General features: G+C 54.6%; 1 protein-coding gene across 6 annotated transcripts in view; it reads left to right on the forward strand.

The window, feature by feature from the left end:
* Positions 1–13,505, forward strand: part of SOX13 (SRY-box transcription factor 13) — a 54,675-nt gene extending 41,170 nt beyond the window's left edge. For 2 of the 6 annotated variants that reach the window (XM_049858341.1, XM_049858342.1), the window contains exons 3-14: positions 1,740–1,851; positions 1,936–2,022; positions 4,132–4,304; positions 4,765–4,833; positions 5,207–5,534; positions 8,007–8,092; positions 8,339–8,501; positions 8,970–9,079; positions 9,221–9,317; positions 9,779–9,922; positions 11,002–11,218; positions 12,109–13,505. In XM_049858341.1, coding sequence (XP_049714298.1) covers positions 1,740–1,851; positions 1,936–2,022; positions 4,132–4,304; positions 4,765–4,833; positions 5,207–5,534; positions 8,007–8,092; positions 8,339–8,501; positions 8,970–9,079; positions 9,221–9,317; positions 9,779–9,922; positions 11,002–11,218; positions 12,109–12,385 — 1,863 coding nt within the window. In that variant the 3' untranslated portion in view covers positions 12,386–13,505. Of the gene's footprint in view, positions 1–1,739; positions 1,852–1,935; positions 2,023–4,131; positions 4,305–4,764; positions 4,834–5,206; positions 5,535–8,006; positions 8,093–8,338; positions 8,502–8,969; positions 9,080–9,220; positions 9,318–9,778; positions 9,923–11,001; positions 11,238–12,108 lie in introns of all 6 variants that reach the window. The other 4 variants (XM_049858344.1, XM_049858345.1, XM_049858343.1 and 1 more) reach the window with 4 other exon arrangements.
* The last annotated feature ends 2,911 nt before the right edge of the window (positions 13,506–16,416 follow it).

The raw sequence follows: 16,416 nt of genomic DNA on the forward strand, positions 1-16,416 counted from the left end.
GGAGGTTGCTTAGGTGAGTGGGGGAGTGCTACTAATGAGTTCAGCCTGAGGCTGAGTCTTCATCATCTAGTGCTGCTACAACAGAGCACAGGTGGATGGCTTTAACAAAGAGAAATTTATTTCCTCACAGTAAAGTAGGCTAAAAGTCCAAATTCAGGGCGATGGCTCCAGGGGAAGGCTTTCTCTCTCTGTTGGCTCTGGACGAAGGTCTTTGTCCCCAGTCGTTCCCTGGTCAAGGAGCTTCTTAGGTGCAGAGACCCTGGGTCCAAAGGACAAGCTCTGCTCCTGGTGCTGCTTTCTTGGTGGTATGAGGTCCCCAACTCTCTGCTTGCTTCCCTTTCCTTTTATCTCAAGAGATAAAAGGTGGTGCAGGCCCCACTCCAGGGAAACTCCCTTTACGTTGGATCAGGGATGTGACCTGAGCAAGGGTAATGTTACAGTCCCACCCTAATCCTGTTAACATAAAATCACAAAAATGGAGGGCACGGCCGTTTTGGGGGGGACATAATTCAATCCTCGATGGGCTGGGAACCAGACCCCGGGGCACAGCAGGGCACGTTCTCACTCCTGTGCTCACCCACCTGAAACCGAACCGGCTGCTGTTGCGTCTGACTCAGGACGGCCCGCGTGTGTCAGAGCGGAGCTGCGCTCCACGGGCTTTTCAGGGTCCGCTTTGGGAAGTAGTTGGCCAGGTCTTTCTTCAGAGGTGCTTCTGAGTGGACTCAAGCCTCCAACCTTTTGGTTAGCAGCCAAGCACAGTAACCTTTCGTACCATCCAGGGGCTCCTACTGTTCACCTACTGTGTGCTAATAACACTGTGCCCAGCACCTGGGGACTTATTAAGACTACTGGGGAAGATGAACTAGACACACTCACAGTTTGACTTAAAAGTGAAGGTGAACTTTTTCATATGATTTGAGAAAATCATCCTTATTAACCCAGCAAGAGTGAAGTCACTGTTAAAGACCATACAATTCCTCACCCATAAAAAAGAGGAAGTAGAGCTACATGATCAATAAAGATTCTTGCATCTCTTTAAAATTCTATGATTTCATGCAGGAGACATAAAAAGGGAACATATAATTAAAAGGCAAATGAGTGAAAGAAAGGAGGGTTTGAGGCTTCTGAGGGATTCAGCGGTGGGAGGGGCAGTGATCAAGGAAGACTTTCTGGAGGAGTAGGGCCTCAAGCTGGACCTTAAAGGATGGGGAGGATTTAGATGAGAGTGGAGAGGACAGGGCTTCTTAAGGAAGGGCAGGGTGGGGGCCCTGTGAGGAACTGGCCTGGCTGGAGCAGTGGGTGTCTACAAGGGAGTAATCATTAATAGCTGGCCTTTGGCCTGTGACTGCAGTGGCCACCCCGTCCACATGCATCAACTCCCTTGATCCCATCAACAGTTCCATGACAGGGGAGGTATGACTACTTCCATCTTCAGAAGAGGAAAGTCAGGTTCAGAGAAATTCAGAGACTCATGTGGGATCAAGCAGCTTGTGAGTCATCAATCCCAGATGGAAACGCAGGTCTTTGGTCTTGAAGTCTTTTGTTCTTTTTACCTTATCAAGTGAGGTCAGAGCAAAAACTGGGAAAGTGGGGAAGAGGAGCCCTACAGGTGGAGCAGCAGGGGTGGGTGGAGAGCCTGGGGTTCCCTCAGGGCAGACATCACTGGGATGGCTCAACCCTCCTCAGTCTGGCTCCCCCTTCTCTTGTGGGTGACAGTGACAATTCAGGGTGTCTTACAGGGCTGTAGCTCTCCAGAGAGCAGTGGGTCCCCAGAACCCAAGAGACCAGGAACCGCTGAGGCCGCTTCTGTAAGCCAGGAGAAGTTGGACTTCAATCGAAATTTAAAAGAAGGTAAGATATCTGCCCTAGATAGACAAGGGCCTGGGGCAGAGAGGTGGAGGGACAGTTGCTCCTGATCCCTCCCCTGTCTTCCAGTTGTGCCAGCCATCGAAAAACTGCTGTCCAGTGACTGGAAGGAAAGGTTTCTGGGAAGGAGTTCTGTGGAGACCAAAGATGTCAAAGGTGAAGGCCCGCATGGGTGGGGAGGGAGAGTTGTTTGAACCCCCTTTCCCTGCTGTGAACCTGGCCTGGCCATGAGTCTGGGTCTGCGTTTCTGGGCAGTGCGATCTTGGTAAGAGATACTTGGTACCTGCATGCCTGGCTTGTGCCACCCTGGGTCCTGCCTGGCCCTAAACCAAACCCAACCCACTGCCGTTGGGTCGTAACTCAGCGACCCTATAGGACTGAGTAGAACTGCCCTATAGGGTTTCCAAGGCTGTAAATCTTTACAGGAGCAGACTGGCACATCTTGCTCCCATGAAGCAGCTGGTGGATTCAAATCCCCAACCTTTTGGTTAGCAGCTGAGCGCTTAACCACTGCTCCACCAGAGCTCCTTCTGCTTAGCCCTAACCTATTGCCGTCAAATCAATTCCACCTCATAACAACTGTATAGAATAGAGTAGAACTGCCTATATAGGTTTTCCAAGGGAGGGGCTGGTGGATTCAAACTGCCGACCTTTTGGTTAACAGCCATAGCTTCCTGTAGCTCTTAAACACTGGACCACTGAGGCTCTTGCCTGGTCCTAGGGGGTGTTAAAAACCTAAGTGCTTAGAAAAACACCAAAAGTTGGTGTAAGAGAATATATTCATTGTGAGTAGACAGGATTTGAGCAGCAAGTGTCAACATCTCGGGAAGGCCCAGGGAAAGCGGGTTATATAGGTCATTGTTTTGTTAGTTTATTAGGAGATACCATCAGGGTTCCAGGCGATTGGAGAAACTGAGTCACTAAGGACATGCCAGACATTTTCTAGTCAGACCCTGGGGGTTCCTGCTCCCTGAAACTGGCTGTGCAGAGATAATTCTCTCAATGCCTAAGGCAAACGACCTCAGCTAAGCTGCTAACTAGGCTGTTGTATGACTTCCTTAAAGGTTCAGGGTTCAAAAGGACACCTAAAGGCAGAAGGCCTGAGTGAGTGACCCCAATTCCATGAACTCAGAGATCTGGATTCCAGGAGAGTCAAAACGCTTTTGTCAGAGGTTACAACCATCCCTTACCTGGTCCCCCAAACATTAGGTTTGGCTCATTCCCACACAAGAGTGGCCTGGTGGGAATCAGGTCCCATAAGGGATTCAGGCTCTTACCAGACTCTTGTGATGTTGAATGTGTCATTGCCACTCCCTGGGCCTAAATGCAAAATGAGCCCAAAGTTCCCTTTCACCACTAGTAATTCTAGGCCACCAGGGCCTCGCTAAGTGAATGACAAGTGGTTATTAAAAGGGTGCTGCCTGGGTTCATTAGAGGGACAGTTTTTCCAGTGTGTGATCATCACACCCACAGAGGGAACTTTAAAATAGCGCAGATGCCCAGGCTCCGTCCCCGGCCTGGCCTCAGTATTTTCCATAGGCTCCCTGAGTGATTCTCATACAAATGGTCTGCAGCCTGAAGCTTAGGAATAAACGATTGTAATAAATAATTGCACCAGACGATTAGCTAAATTGGAAGGCAGAGAAGCGCTAGCATTTACTGGTTGAGAACCGTGTACCAGACACTGGGCTAAGAGCTGTCCATGTGTTCTCTGATTTCACTCATAGCGGCCTTGTTAAGTGGCTGTTATCATGCCCATTTACAGATAAACTAAGGTGCCCTTAGAGAAGTTCAGTAACTTGCCCAACAGCCTGTGAGTTGCTGGGTTGAACCCAGGTCTGTCTTGCTGCAAAGCCTACGTGTGTCCCATTGCACCCTCCTGGGAGATAGTGGTCCACGCTGACCTTGCGGCACTACACACTTGGGGCTTGGTGCTCGAGGGTAGGTCGGGTGCTGAGATGGCCCATCAGAATTTCTAGGGCTTAGAGTCGGTGCCTAATAGTGGGGAAGTTCTAGGCCCAGCTAGTTGTGAGGGTAACAAGATAAGGAACCTCTTCCAGAGCAGAGGTCGTGCCTTAGTCATCTCAGTCACTTAGCCTTTCACAAGGGCCTGGGATATAGCAGTTACTCAATAAATGTCAGGTGGGTGGATGGATGGGTGGATGGACGGGTGGGTGGACTGATGGGTGGGTGGATGGACGGGTGGGTGGACGGACGGACGGACAAATGAAAGACCTCAATTGTGGCTCTTTCACTGTGGAGCAGGGACCCAGGAGAGCCTGGCAGAGAAGGAGCTCCAGCTTTTGGTCATGATCCACCAATTGTCTACTCTTCGGGATCAGCTCCTGACAGCCCACTCAGAGCAGAAGAACATGGCTGCCATGCTCTTCGAGAAGCAGCAGCAGCAAATGGAGCTGGCCCGGCAGCAGCAGGAGCAGGTAGGCCCAGCCTGGTGTTTAGCTGTCTTTCCAGGGGAGGACTCTGTTGGGCTCTAGAGAGGAGCACCTTGGTGGTAAGCCTAGCCAGTGCAGGCTGCAGCCTGGGGCAGGTGGGGAGGGGACCATGGACTGGCTGTAGGGCCCCTACCTCTGGCTGACTCATAGGCCCCTGGAGTGGGGCGGTGACGGGTGTTGAAGGGACTCTGCAGTAAGAGCAGCTCACGGCTTCCCGCCCAAACCCCATTCCTGGTCCTCTGAGGGAAAGGGTGAGCTCCCCACAAAAGGGCAATAAATTCTGAGGGGTGACTCTTCTGTTCTGCCCCCTGCCCAGCCTTCTCAATGGTTTGCTCTGGTGTAGAAGGCAGGGTTAGGTAGAGCCAGGGAAGGCGGCTCTGTGGGGGCCAGGGGTACCTGGGACCTAATGTCCACAGTCTCTGGCTCACTCTTTCCCCTCAACCAGATTGCTAAGCAACAGCAACAGCTAATCCAGCAGCAGCATAAGATCAACCTCCTTCAGCAGCAGATACAGGTAAAGAGAGGGGAGAGCCGGGAGGAGAAAGAGGGCCACGCGGTTGACACCAGCCTGCAGTGGTGCAGAGAGAAGAAGGGATCATCCCGTGGGCATGACCCTAAGGAGGGGGCTCTCATTTCTGCTCTAGACCCTCCCCGCTCTTCTTTCTCTGTTTTAAGGAAGGGGCTGAGTATCTTCCTCCTCAGGTGGGAATTGAAGGCAGGTAGACAGGGGCTTCTGGAGGCGGTGTGGGGTCAGATGGACCCTTTTGAAGACTATCCCCTTCCCTTATCCTCTGTTTCTCATCGGTGGGCCCATCCTGCGTCCTGGGCTGACCATAGCTGGGTAGCCCTTTGGGCCCCTCAGGACTCACAGGTTTCTTCGCCTTCAGCAGGTCAACATGCCTTATGTCATGATCCCAGCCTTCCCTCCAACCCACCAACCTCTGCCTGTCACTCCTGACTCCCAACTGGCTTTGCCTATTCAGCCCATCCCCTGCAAACCAGGTGAGCATGTGTGGGGAGGGGTCCCACCGCCAAGGCTGACTAGTTGTAAGGTGATCAGGAAGGAGCCCCAGAATTGTTCTTATCCATTAATTTGCTGCTTTTGGGGCCTCATTTTCTGGATCTGTCCAGTGGAAGAATTATTCTTTTCTTCTGCAGTTCGCTGGGAGACTGAAAAGAAACAGCATTTTGGAAACCATAAAGTGCTTACCAGATGTAAGATGACATGGCTAATGTAGGGCTTGTCTCCCCAGTTCTGGTACCAGAACTATGAACTCTACTGATCATTGGCATTAACTGAGACTAATGCTTCTACATCCCAGCAGCCAGTGTTTTTACCTTCTCGTCCCCGCTCTGCCCTGGCTATGCCACGCATGCCTGTCCCCAGTCGCTGAGATTCGGCAAACAGATGGAGTGCTCCCCACGTGTCAGACCCTGCAGTGCTGGGGTGGTCGTGGCCGTGACAAGATGGGGTCTCTGAGCTCCAGGAATTTACAGTCTGGGGAGGGAGAAGGAGAGTCATAACTGGGGAACCAGGGAAAGCTTCTTGGGGAGACATTTGATCTGGTCCTGGGAGAATGGGTAGGATTGTGAGGGTGAAGCTGAGGGCTGAAGATAGAGGACACGGGGAAAGGCAGGGACCCCAAGTACTTGGCAGGAAGCTGCAGGGGGTGTCAGAGAGGGTTGAGGAGAGGCCATGCCAGGGGGAGTGGGACTCAGCCAGGAGGGTAGTTGGGGCTGGAGCGCAGAGCTTGGAATGGATTCTGTAGGACATAGAACACTTTTGACCACCTGTGTAGAGACTATGTAGTCACTCTGGCTGTGGGGTGATAAGGTATGGAGTGGGGACCAGCAGGACCACGTGGGAGGCTGCTGAGGTGATTCCAGTGATTGGGGATGAGAGCCGAACTGGGGCAGTGACAGTGGGGATGGAAACAGAGAATTGTTAGGCCATAATAATGAAGGGTCATAGGGACAGAGAAGCAATGCCGCCCATATTTGGCCCAGGAGTGTGAATGGCTTTAAAGTCAGTTCCCTCCGGTCTACCCTGCCTGTTGCGCCAGTGAGAAAGAGCAGGAAAGAGAAGGCCCCCAGGGAGAGTTCCTTTGCATCCACCTCAGAGCCAGTAGGCCATGGGTATGCACTCATTGGTCAGCACCACTGACTTGGGCCTACACCTGGCTGGCACCAAGGGTTGGGGCGTAGGGGAAGAACAAGGGGATGAAAAGGTCAGGCCTTGTGTTGAAGGAAGTTTCTGTTAGCTGGGGAGACCCAGGAGAGGGAGGGTTGACGTGGAAGATGGGGCAATGGCGCAGAACCACTGCAACTCCAAATGAATATGAAACAGTGCTATGGAGGTGAGGAAGCCAGAGGCCTGTAGAGAGGGACCGTAGAATGCTTTCTAGAGCTGGTGAGCAGGAAACGAGCTTCTGAAGAAAGGCTGGGACGGGCAGGTCAACCTCCTACGTTGTTTGCTCCAGAATTCTAGCAGGCAGGGGCTGGTGGACTGCCAGATCCGCCTTCCTAAAGCTGAGGGTGAATAACGTCCTTTGCCAGCTCTCTAGCTTCAGAAGGCGCCCCTTTGCCTACAGCAGAGTCCAAACTCCTAAGCTCAGCATTTAGGGGCCTCTGCTCAATGGCATTGGGTTTTTTTTGGATCTGACCGTAGAAACCTGGTGGCGTGGTCGTTAAGTGTTGTGGCTGCTAAACAAACGGTCGGCAGTTCGAATCCACCAGGCACTCCTTGGAAACCCTATGAGGCAGTTCCACCCTGTCCTATAGGGTTGCTGTGAGTCGGAATCGACTTGATGGCAGTGATTTTTTGGATCTGACCTTGCCCACATGCCCAGTCTTACCCCCACCTCTTGCTCACACCCCCAATTCCATCTTGGCTTGTCTGCGCCCTGCCTGCTCTGCTGGCACCAGCTCCCATCTCAAACCCTCTGCCCCAGAAGCCTGTTTTAGCACCCCCAGCTGGAACAAAGTTCTCTGGCTCACTGCCTGTGCCACCCACAGCACCCCCTTCCATGTGCTTAGTGAGTGGTATGCATGGCTGTCCTCCATCCTGTCAACTCCTTGAAGTTGGGCCTGGTTGAGGGTGAAGCAGTGTAGGTAGAAGGGAGAGAGCACCACGTAGGGGGGAAGGGATGGGCTATGACGTCTAGAGGTTCAAATCCTGATGCTGTCATTAGCCATTTGACCAACCCATTTAATCTCTCCAGGTCCCAGTTTCTTTACCTGTAAAATAGGATAATGATGTATTGAGTAGCTGTTACGTGCTACACACTGTATTACTGTGAGAAAGCGCACACGAGAGGTGCTACACAACAGGTAGCTGCTTTGTTCCCGCACGTAGTAGGTACAACATAGAAACATGGTAGGATGAGTAGATGGTGCACCATCTCCCGTTTCACCATTGGGCTGGGACTCTAGTGTCTGGGAAAGTCTTCAGAGTGGGCTGGGAGGGGCAGGAGCAGGGTGAAGATGCTGATCGGGGTGCAGGGACACTGGGGGATGAGGGGATGGGGGGTCTCTAGCAGCACTTTGGGGCTGGGGAGGGCAGTGGTTAGAGCCAAGTTGGGTCAGCCCCGAGGCTCTGCCCACCTTGTGGTGCTGGGACCTCGTCAAGCAGGGTGTCTGCTGTTCTGTGCTCATCCAGGATTTCTCTCCTTGCCGCCTTTTCCACAGTGGAGTATCCGCTGCAGCTGCTGCACAGCCCCCCTGGCCCAGTGGTGAAGAGGCCTGGGGCCGTGGCCGCCCACCACCCCCTGCAGGTACTGCCCCTGCCCAGCGGGCCTGGGGCCCCCTCCCTAGCTGCTGCCTTCCCAGGGATGTTGGGGTGTAGATGGTGAAACCCTGGCATCTTGCATTCTTGTTCACCTGCTCCTCTGCTCCTCTTTCTCTGCCTCCTTGTCTTTTCTGGGTATGCTGGTCTTTCTTACTGTCACCATCTGTCCCCTCTGCACCTCTATGGGGGTTTGCTTTGGTGTCGCACCCTCTGACCTTCTGGGTCTCCCCAGGAGCCCTCCCAGCCCCTGAACCTCACGGCCAAGCCCAAGGCCCCCGAGCCACCCAGCACCTCCAGCTCCCCCAGCCTGAAGATGAGCAACTGTGGACCCCGCCCCCCCAGTCATGGGGCCTCCGCAAGGGACCTGCAGGCGAGCCCCCCCAGCCTGCCTCTGGGTAAGCTTTCTGTCACCTGCACCTTTTCCTTAGCCCTTACCAGGGGCGAGCCAAGGAGGCATGACATGACCATGACGTGGATACGTCCCCTCCTGTCTCTGGGTTACAGTTCTTGTAAATCAAGGGGTTAGACTTGCTGTCTTAGGTTCCTTTTAGTTCCAACATTCAGTGTCTCATAAGGCTTCCTCCTCTTCACCCCCCTCCTCCATATCGATCTGGGCACCCAGGCATCAGGAGTCCAGGCCACAGGGTATGTTATTCCCATTCCTGGTCTGTTGGCGCTGCGTAGGGGCCAGTGCTAATGGTGGCCCTGTAGACATGCACGGTGCAGCAGCTCTATGGACGGACTACTAACTCACAGGAGGACACGGCATGAAGGCTGCTGGAGGAGGGGCAGCAGGGTTGGGTTTGGACTTGGGCTCAGTGATCCCCTTCAGCTCTCTCTTCCCTCTCCCCCCTTTCCCACAGGCTTCCTTGGTGAAGGGGATGCTGTCACCAAAGCCATCCAAGATGCTCGACAGCTGCTACACGGCCACAGTGCAGCCTTGGAAAGCTCCCCCAACACTCCCTTCCGTAAAGTATGGGCCCCAGCTCCCCTGCACCGGGAACAGGGGACAGATGGTGGCCAGGGGTGGAAAACTCAGAGTCTGAGGCCACCAAAAGGAGGGCAGTAGGGGAGGCAGAGGGACTGCTGTACAGGTTTCCCCTGTCCACCCCAGGACCTCATCAGCCTGGACTCGTCCCCAGCCAAGGAGCGGCTGGAGGAGAGCTGCGTGCACCCACTGGAAGAAGCCATGCTGAGCTGCGACATGGATGGTGAGGGCCCCGGGCTTGGGGCTGACGGGCAGGGGGCCCCGCCGCTGCTTCCACACCAGGGCCAGGGTGGATCATGTCGTCTGTCCCTGATCACCTCGCTCCCTTAGTGTGTCTATGGAGTCTTCTCCAAGCATGTGTGCTTCTTTTGTCCCGTTGTCTGTTGGCTGCTTTCCTACATCTTGTGACTGCAGGCTTCTGCTGTCTCTCCTCAGAGGCCTTTGCTCTTGTATCTGTCCTGTGTCTGTCTCTGGGTCCCTGGCTGGGCCTCTGCTGCTATCTTGCTGCTGGCTGTTGGTTTCCTCTGCACCCTCCTCCTGCCTTGTTTGTCCTGGGCTTGTTGTCCTGGGAGCCTCCCCAGCACCTCCTAGTGGTCAAGTAGGGGCTGCCTGTTTTCTCCCTGCCCTGGGGTAGACCCTTCACCCCAGAAAGGCCACCCAGCTGACTCAGCCCCTGCACCCCAGGCTCCCGCCACTTTCCCGAGTCCCGGAATAGCAGCCACATCAAGAGGCCCATGAACGCCTTCATGGTGTGGGCCAAGGACGAGCGGCGGAAGATCCTCCAAGCCTTCCCGGACATGCACAACTCCAGCATCAGCAAGATCCTCGGTGAGGGCCAGTGGGTGATGCTCCAGGGACCAGAGGCCAGCAGGACCATGTGGAACTCTGGTGGAATCTGAAGGGCGGCAGGTGTCAGGGGGTGAGGGGGCAGCTCTGTCCTGGGGTCTTGTACCATTGTAGGGCTCTACTGGCAGCACCTACACCCTAATACCCAAGAACCTCCCCAGCCCCAAAGTGCCACTACAGACCCCCCCATCCCCTCATCCCCCAGTGTCCCTGCACCCGGATCGGCATCTTCACCCTGATCCTGCCCCTCCCAGCTCACTCTGAAGACTTTCCCAGACACTAGAGTCCCAACCCAATGATAAAACAGGAGACAGTGCACCACCTACTCATCCTACCATGTTTCTATGTTGTACCTACTCTGTGCAGGAACAAAGCAGCTACCTGTTGTGTAGCACTTCTCGCGTGTGCTTTCTCACAGTAATACAAAAGCACCCAAGGACCTACTTCGGAGGGGGGAGTTGTGCGTGTGTGTGTGTGTGTGTGCGCGCGTGCGTGCACTCTGTCCCCCCGATCCTCTCCGGTCTTTGCCCAGGCCCTCGGAGCTGGCTCTGGCAGGCGATAGGAGAGACTGTTGGTAGAAAGGCACTCTATACCATATGTCCTTACTGGAGGCCTCCAAGGAGGTGTAGGCAGGGCAAGTGGGGCTAGAAGACAGTGGCGGTTTTCAAGATTGAGACTTCTCCACCGTCAGTGCAGGTCCCTTGTCAACTAAGACCAGGTGTTTTGTCCTGAGCAGGGAGCCTTCTGGGTCTGGGAGGCCTGGCTGGATGCTCTTTTGTTTATGTAAACCAGGCAGACCAGAGGCCTTGGAGCAACTTTCGAGTTTCTGGGCAACTGGGGAGGCAGGTGGGTGCTTAGCCTTCAGCTGGCAATTTGAGTTCATTCATATACGCACAACTTCATTCATGCGTTTGTGCCAAATCCAAGGAGGCCTCTCTCTCTCACCTATTATTACCTTGTTCATGTACCTGGGAGGCAAAGTCTTCTCGGAGGCTCCGGGGCCTGCAGGGGGCAGGGGTTGGCTGGGCCCTGCACTGACACCTGCCCCGGGGATGGGCCAGGCTCCCGCTGGAAGGCCATGACCAACCAGGAGAAGCAGCCCTACTACGAGGAGCAGGCACGGCTGAGCCGGCAGCACCTGGAGAAGTATCCTGACTACAAGTACAAGCCGAGGCCCAAGCGCACCTGCATCGTGGAGGGCAAGCGGCTACGGGTGGGCGAGTACAAGGCCCTGATGAGGACCAGGCGTCAGGACGCCCGCCAGAGCTACGTGATCCCGTAAGCAGGTCCTCTGCAGGTAGCTCTGTGTGTGTGTGTGTGTGTGTGTGTGTGTGTGTGTGTGTGTGGCTCATGTGAGTGGTGGGTGTTACCAGTGCATGGCTTGCCTTTGCATGCAACACCAGAAGGGGTGCAGTGTGGGTGTGTATGTCAGCCAGTCCGTGCCAGTCTGCATACCCACGTGTGGGCATTACCAGTGTGGGGCAGGCCTGCGTGTGTGACTCCTGGGTCACCGAACATGGCTTTGTGTGTGGCTGTGGTACTTTGAAATTAAAGACACAGGTCTGTCACTATGAGTGACTGCTAGTGAACTGTGATGTCTGATTCATCCGAGTGACTAAGCATTATCAGCGCATGGCTGGGCCAGGAGTCACTGAGGATGGCTGCGTGTGGCTGTAGTAGGTACTTTGTGGATGACGTAGTATGTGACAAGAGTGACTGGGGGACTGGCCACATGTACCTGCAGCAATGTGCCTCTGGGTCCCCTTTCTGACGAACACAATAAACATTCAGAGGTATTAAAACTCAAAGCATTCATCATACAGGAGGGTTCTTGACTTGACCATAGGAGTCACCCTAGTGGGTTCCTTTAAACAGAAGCTCCCTTGGGGCATTTAAGATATGATAAAAATCTCCAACAATTGGATTCACACATGATCTTCCAAGATTATCATCTGCGAAACATGCCCATGGCGTGGGGACTATATACATGTGTGGCTGAACTTGACAGTGAACTTGGTCATCAGAAAGCAGACCAGAGGGCAGGTGTATGAGTCCTGAAGCCAGGCAGGTGTGGCGTGGGAGTGCGTGGGCTGGGAAGGCCTGGCGAGAGCTGAGTTGGGGTGGAGGTGAGGGTAGGTCTGCAACCACGCCCCTTCTTGGCCTCTCAGCCCGCAGGCTGGCCAGGTGCAGCTGAGCTCCACGGATGTCCTGTACCCTCGGGCGGCAGGCATGCCCCTGGCACAGCCCCTGGTGGAACACTATGTGCCCCGGAGCCTGGACCCCAACATGCCTGTCATCGTCAACACCTGCAGCCTCAGGGAGGAGGGCGAGGGCGCTGAGGACAGGCACTCGGCAGCCGATGGCGAGATGTACCGGTACAGCGAGGATGACGACTCAGAGGGCGAGGAGAAGAGCGATGGGGAGTTGGTAGTGCTCACAGACTGAGCCTGGCCAGGCCCCTCTTCCCTCAGGGGGAGACTTCGCCCCCGACCCAGTGGGCACAGCCAGCCAACCTAGACTATGTTGGTACTTGGACTTGGGTGTGCCCGGGAATTGGGCACAGCTGTGTTCCTGTAGATATATTCATGAGGGGACGTGCCCCCTCCCCACCACACTGGCAGGCACACCTAAGGGGCTGTTGGCCTAGGTGGGCAGGACCTTCATGGTGGGGATGGGCTGAGCTGAGCTGGCTGAGCTCCTTGGTCCTTGGGGCCTATAGCCAGGGGACACTGTATGACCATCCCCTCGTGTGGGTCTAGTGACCCGGGGGCATGGCAGCTACGGACCTGTCCTTCTGGGGCTACATGCTTTTTGTCTCCATTCTTATCCTGGCTGGACCAGCCACCATGGGACCAAGACTCCCTCCCACACCCCCCAGATCACTCCTCTATCTCAAGATCACTTTGTACTTTGTGCAAAAGGGCCTTTCTGTCCCTTGCTGTCTTTTTCTTCTTCTGCCAAGCCCATTGTGCCTCTGGCTGCTCTGTGTGTGTGTGTTCATCTATTTTCATTCATTGCTTAAAATATTTATTGAGTGCCCACTATGTGCCGGGCACTGTTGCTGAGTTCCTGTGGGTGTGTCTCTTGATGCCACTATTGCTTCTCTGGGGGCCTCTTTCTGTGCCTCTCTGTGTCCCCAAATTGCTACCTCTTTGTCCGTTCGGGTGTCTCAGGTTCTGTGTGTTCTTGTGTGCATCTCTCCTGTCTCTCTGCAGGGCCCTCTGTTTCTTTCTCCCTTTCTGTCTGTCTCTGCACCTCTGGTGCCCTCTGGAGTCTCTGCAGGCCCCTGGTCTGGGCCCGGGCCCATCAGCCTGCCTGACCTCCTGCCCCCCTTCGCTGCCTCCCTGCCTCGCCAGTCTGTTCCCACAGAGCCATTTTTAGCTCTGAGCAGCATGGGAACATGTCTCAGCCTCCAAGGGGCTTTGCCTGGTGGCCCAGCCCCTGGTCCCAGCCTGAGGCCCAGGAGTGGGGGCAGGAGGCTTGATTGTGCCCCCTTCCTGTGTTGACAGAGGGCCTGGAGGGCAGGAGTCTCCGTGACAGCTGGCCTCCATTCCATCCCCATGGGGTGGGGGTGGGGGCTCCCTCATCCTCCCCCACCCACCCCACCCCCTTCCAGTCCTCCTCCCTTCTTTCCTCCACCCTCCTCCCACTCCACACTGGGGAAGGTGTCTGCCCCGGTCAGTTTTATATTTCCCTAAGAAAATCAAGCCCATTGGAGTCTGCCTCCAAAGATCCAGAACAGCCCTGGGGTCAAGGTGGGAAGGGAACCCCTCATCCCACAGGGGCAGACATGGAGCCTGTGCCTGCATCCCGCCTTTTCCCCTCCCCTGGCGACCCCAGCAGCTCCTTCAAGCTCCCACTTCTTTCCAGGCTGTTTCTTTTTTATGACTGTAAACATAGATAGTGCTTTATTTTGTTAATAATAAGATAATGGTGAGCAACTTAAGCAGCACGTTTCTCCTGTTTACACTGGGGAGAAGGGGTTTTTTGTGTTGTTGGCATAATAAAGACAGACCGTTTCAGAATCTGGCCCTTGCTGGGGCAGAGAGGCTGGCCTTAACCCAGAATTCCTGAATGTGCTGCTGGCCCAAGCACCACTGCCCCCTGGTGGCAGCTCATGGGAGCTTCAGGCGTGGGGCCTGGGAGGAACCCGCCTAGAGAGGGAGGCCAAGCCTGGGGAGTGCCAGACTTGACCCACAGAGCCACACTATGCATAAGACACTACCCCTGCGTCATGGAGGTGAGCCAACCTCACCAAAAGTGCCCACCCAGGTCATAAGAAAGAGGGCCGCTAAGAAGCTGTAATGAGTCCAGAAGCTTGGATTCTGCCCAAACTAGCCACCTGGCCTTGGGGGAGTCAGGTCTCCCTTCTGGATCTCGATGTCCTCATCTGAAAACAAGCCTTATCCTTTTGGAGAAGAAGCCCTTTGAGACTGTAATGAAAGCTGTGTGTCTTCAGCCCAGAAAAAGCTCCCAGGCACACCCGAAGCCCATTCGTTTATGTCGCCCTCCCTCCCATGCTGATTAGTCAACCAGGGTCTCTAAGGATGTGCTTCAGGGCTCTACCTCGGACCCTCTGTTTTGAATGAGGACTCAAAAACCTGCTTATTGCACCAGAGGAAAAGCAGCCCGATAGGTCTGAAAGTGCTGGATGAGAGACTGAAATTCTCAAAGTGCACATTAACGAGGATGGATAAAAAGACTGACTCTTTGGTTAAAAAATTAATCCCACTAGTATGGAATGGGGTCACAAAGCTGAATGGCAGTACTTGTGAAATAGCTGGACTTGCTAACAGGACTGATCCAGCCTTGGGCTAGAATAATAGAGGCGTGTGTCCACAACAAGGGAGGTGATGAGCATCACACAAGCCTGGTCCTAGGTGCATCAGGCTGGCTCTGGCCCCCTCACTGAAAAAGGCCATTGTCAAACTGAAGGGGTCTGGGGGTCATGCCCTTAGAGGTGTGGCCAAAAGGACTAGGGATGTTTAGTCTAGAAAAGAGGAGACTAGGAGAGGACAGAGGAGACGAGATTGTTTTCTTCCAAGCTGCGAGGTGGGGACGGGTGTAGACATTCTGTGTAGCTCATCAGGTAGGACTTGGGCTCTTAGAGGAAGTTCTTGATGATGAGTATTTTGGCTTAACATAAAGAACAGCTTTTTAACAAAGATGTTTAAGAGTGGTAGTGAACTTCCCGACACAAGAAGTATTCAAGCAAAGGCTCTTGAACACTGGAAAAGGAATTTCTAAATTGGAGAGGGTGGTGGGGGAAGGTAGGTGCAGGTGAGCCACAAGCTTTGTAAGGGGTAGGAGTGAAAACTCCCCAAGAATTAGCGTTCTGGCCTTCTGATCTATGGAGTGTAATGGCTGCTGGACTTTGGTGGCTTGATTTTTCCAGGCCAGTTCCCCAGAGCGTTGTGGCTCCTCTCCTTTGCCCTCTCCACCCCATGTCTCCTGGCCAGCCTTAGGCAGGGGCAAGCAGTGAAGCCCAGCTGGCCTGGCCCCTTGCGGAAAAGATGCTGCTTTTTTTGTGGAGAGAAGCTTGGCTGCCTGCCCTCTAGTGGTCATATGGGCGAGCTGCATGTCTCAACTTCCGTCGACGCCCCTCACCCCTCTACCATCCCTCACTGCGTTCCGAACCAAATCCAGGCAGACTCCTCAGGACTCTCCCGCTATAGCTCACCCTTACAGCCTATTCCCAGGTTCTCTAGTCTCAGGTGGGCCTGAGGCCAATGTCTGCCACTTCCTGGATCCCTTGTCCTGCCCTCGTTTCAGCTCTGAGACAGACATGGACACCCTGCGTCCCCTTGGGATGGGGAAAGTGCCCTATGAGACCTTGGGGCTGGTGCCCTGGAGCCCCACCCCCGGCCCCATAAGAGATAGGCTGGGGTCAGGTGGATTGCCGAGGCCAGGAACAGAGTGTCCTGGTCATTACCAGGAAGGCTGGGGCACAAGCTTGCTCTTTGGCCTCTCCTGCAGGGGCAAGGGTCAAACCCATCAGGAAGATGAATCTCTGCACATGAGTCCTCTGTCCTGGAGCCCCAGGCCACACATGGGCCTCCAAGACCTGGTGTGCTGGACAAGCAGGCAGGGTGTTGGTTGGTCTGGGGGCAGGGAAAGGAGAGAAGATGGGCACTCCAAGACTTTGTGGGGGAGATGGTGTACCTAAACCCTCCGCACCCCCACGCCCCTGGAAGATTGAGGAATGAAAGTGTTTTCTCAAAGGCAGTGGGATGGTGCCTGCTGGTGACGCCTTGGGTGCAGGTGGTGGCTGGAGCCTCGGGAGCAGGGGACGGTACCCAGGGCCTTCTCTCTCACCACTGCAGCACTACCTCACATGCTGTGACAGTGAGGCCCCAGGAGGCTGGAAACAAATCTGACTTCACACTGGTTACTTCTGCCCCTCAGCTCCAGAGGTGGATCTGAGAGGAACAAGGAGGGTAGACACCTATTTAGTCCATGGGAAGGCTGTGGCCATG

The sequence above is a fragment of the Elephas maximus genome, chromosome 18 (genome assembly GCF_024166365.1).
Source record: "Elephas maximus indicus isolate mEleMax1 chromosome 18, mEleMax1 primary haplotype, whole genome shotgun sequence".
NCBI lineage: Eukaryota > Metazoa > Chordata > Mammalia > Proboscidea > Elephantidae > Elephas > Elephas maximus.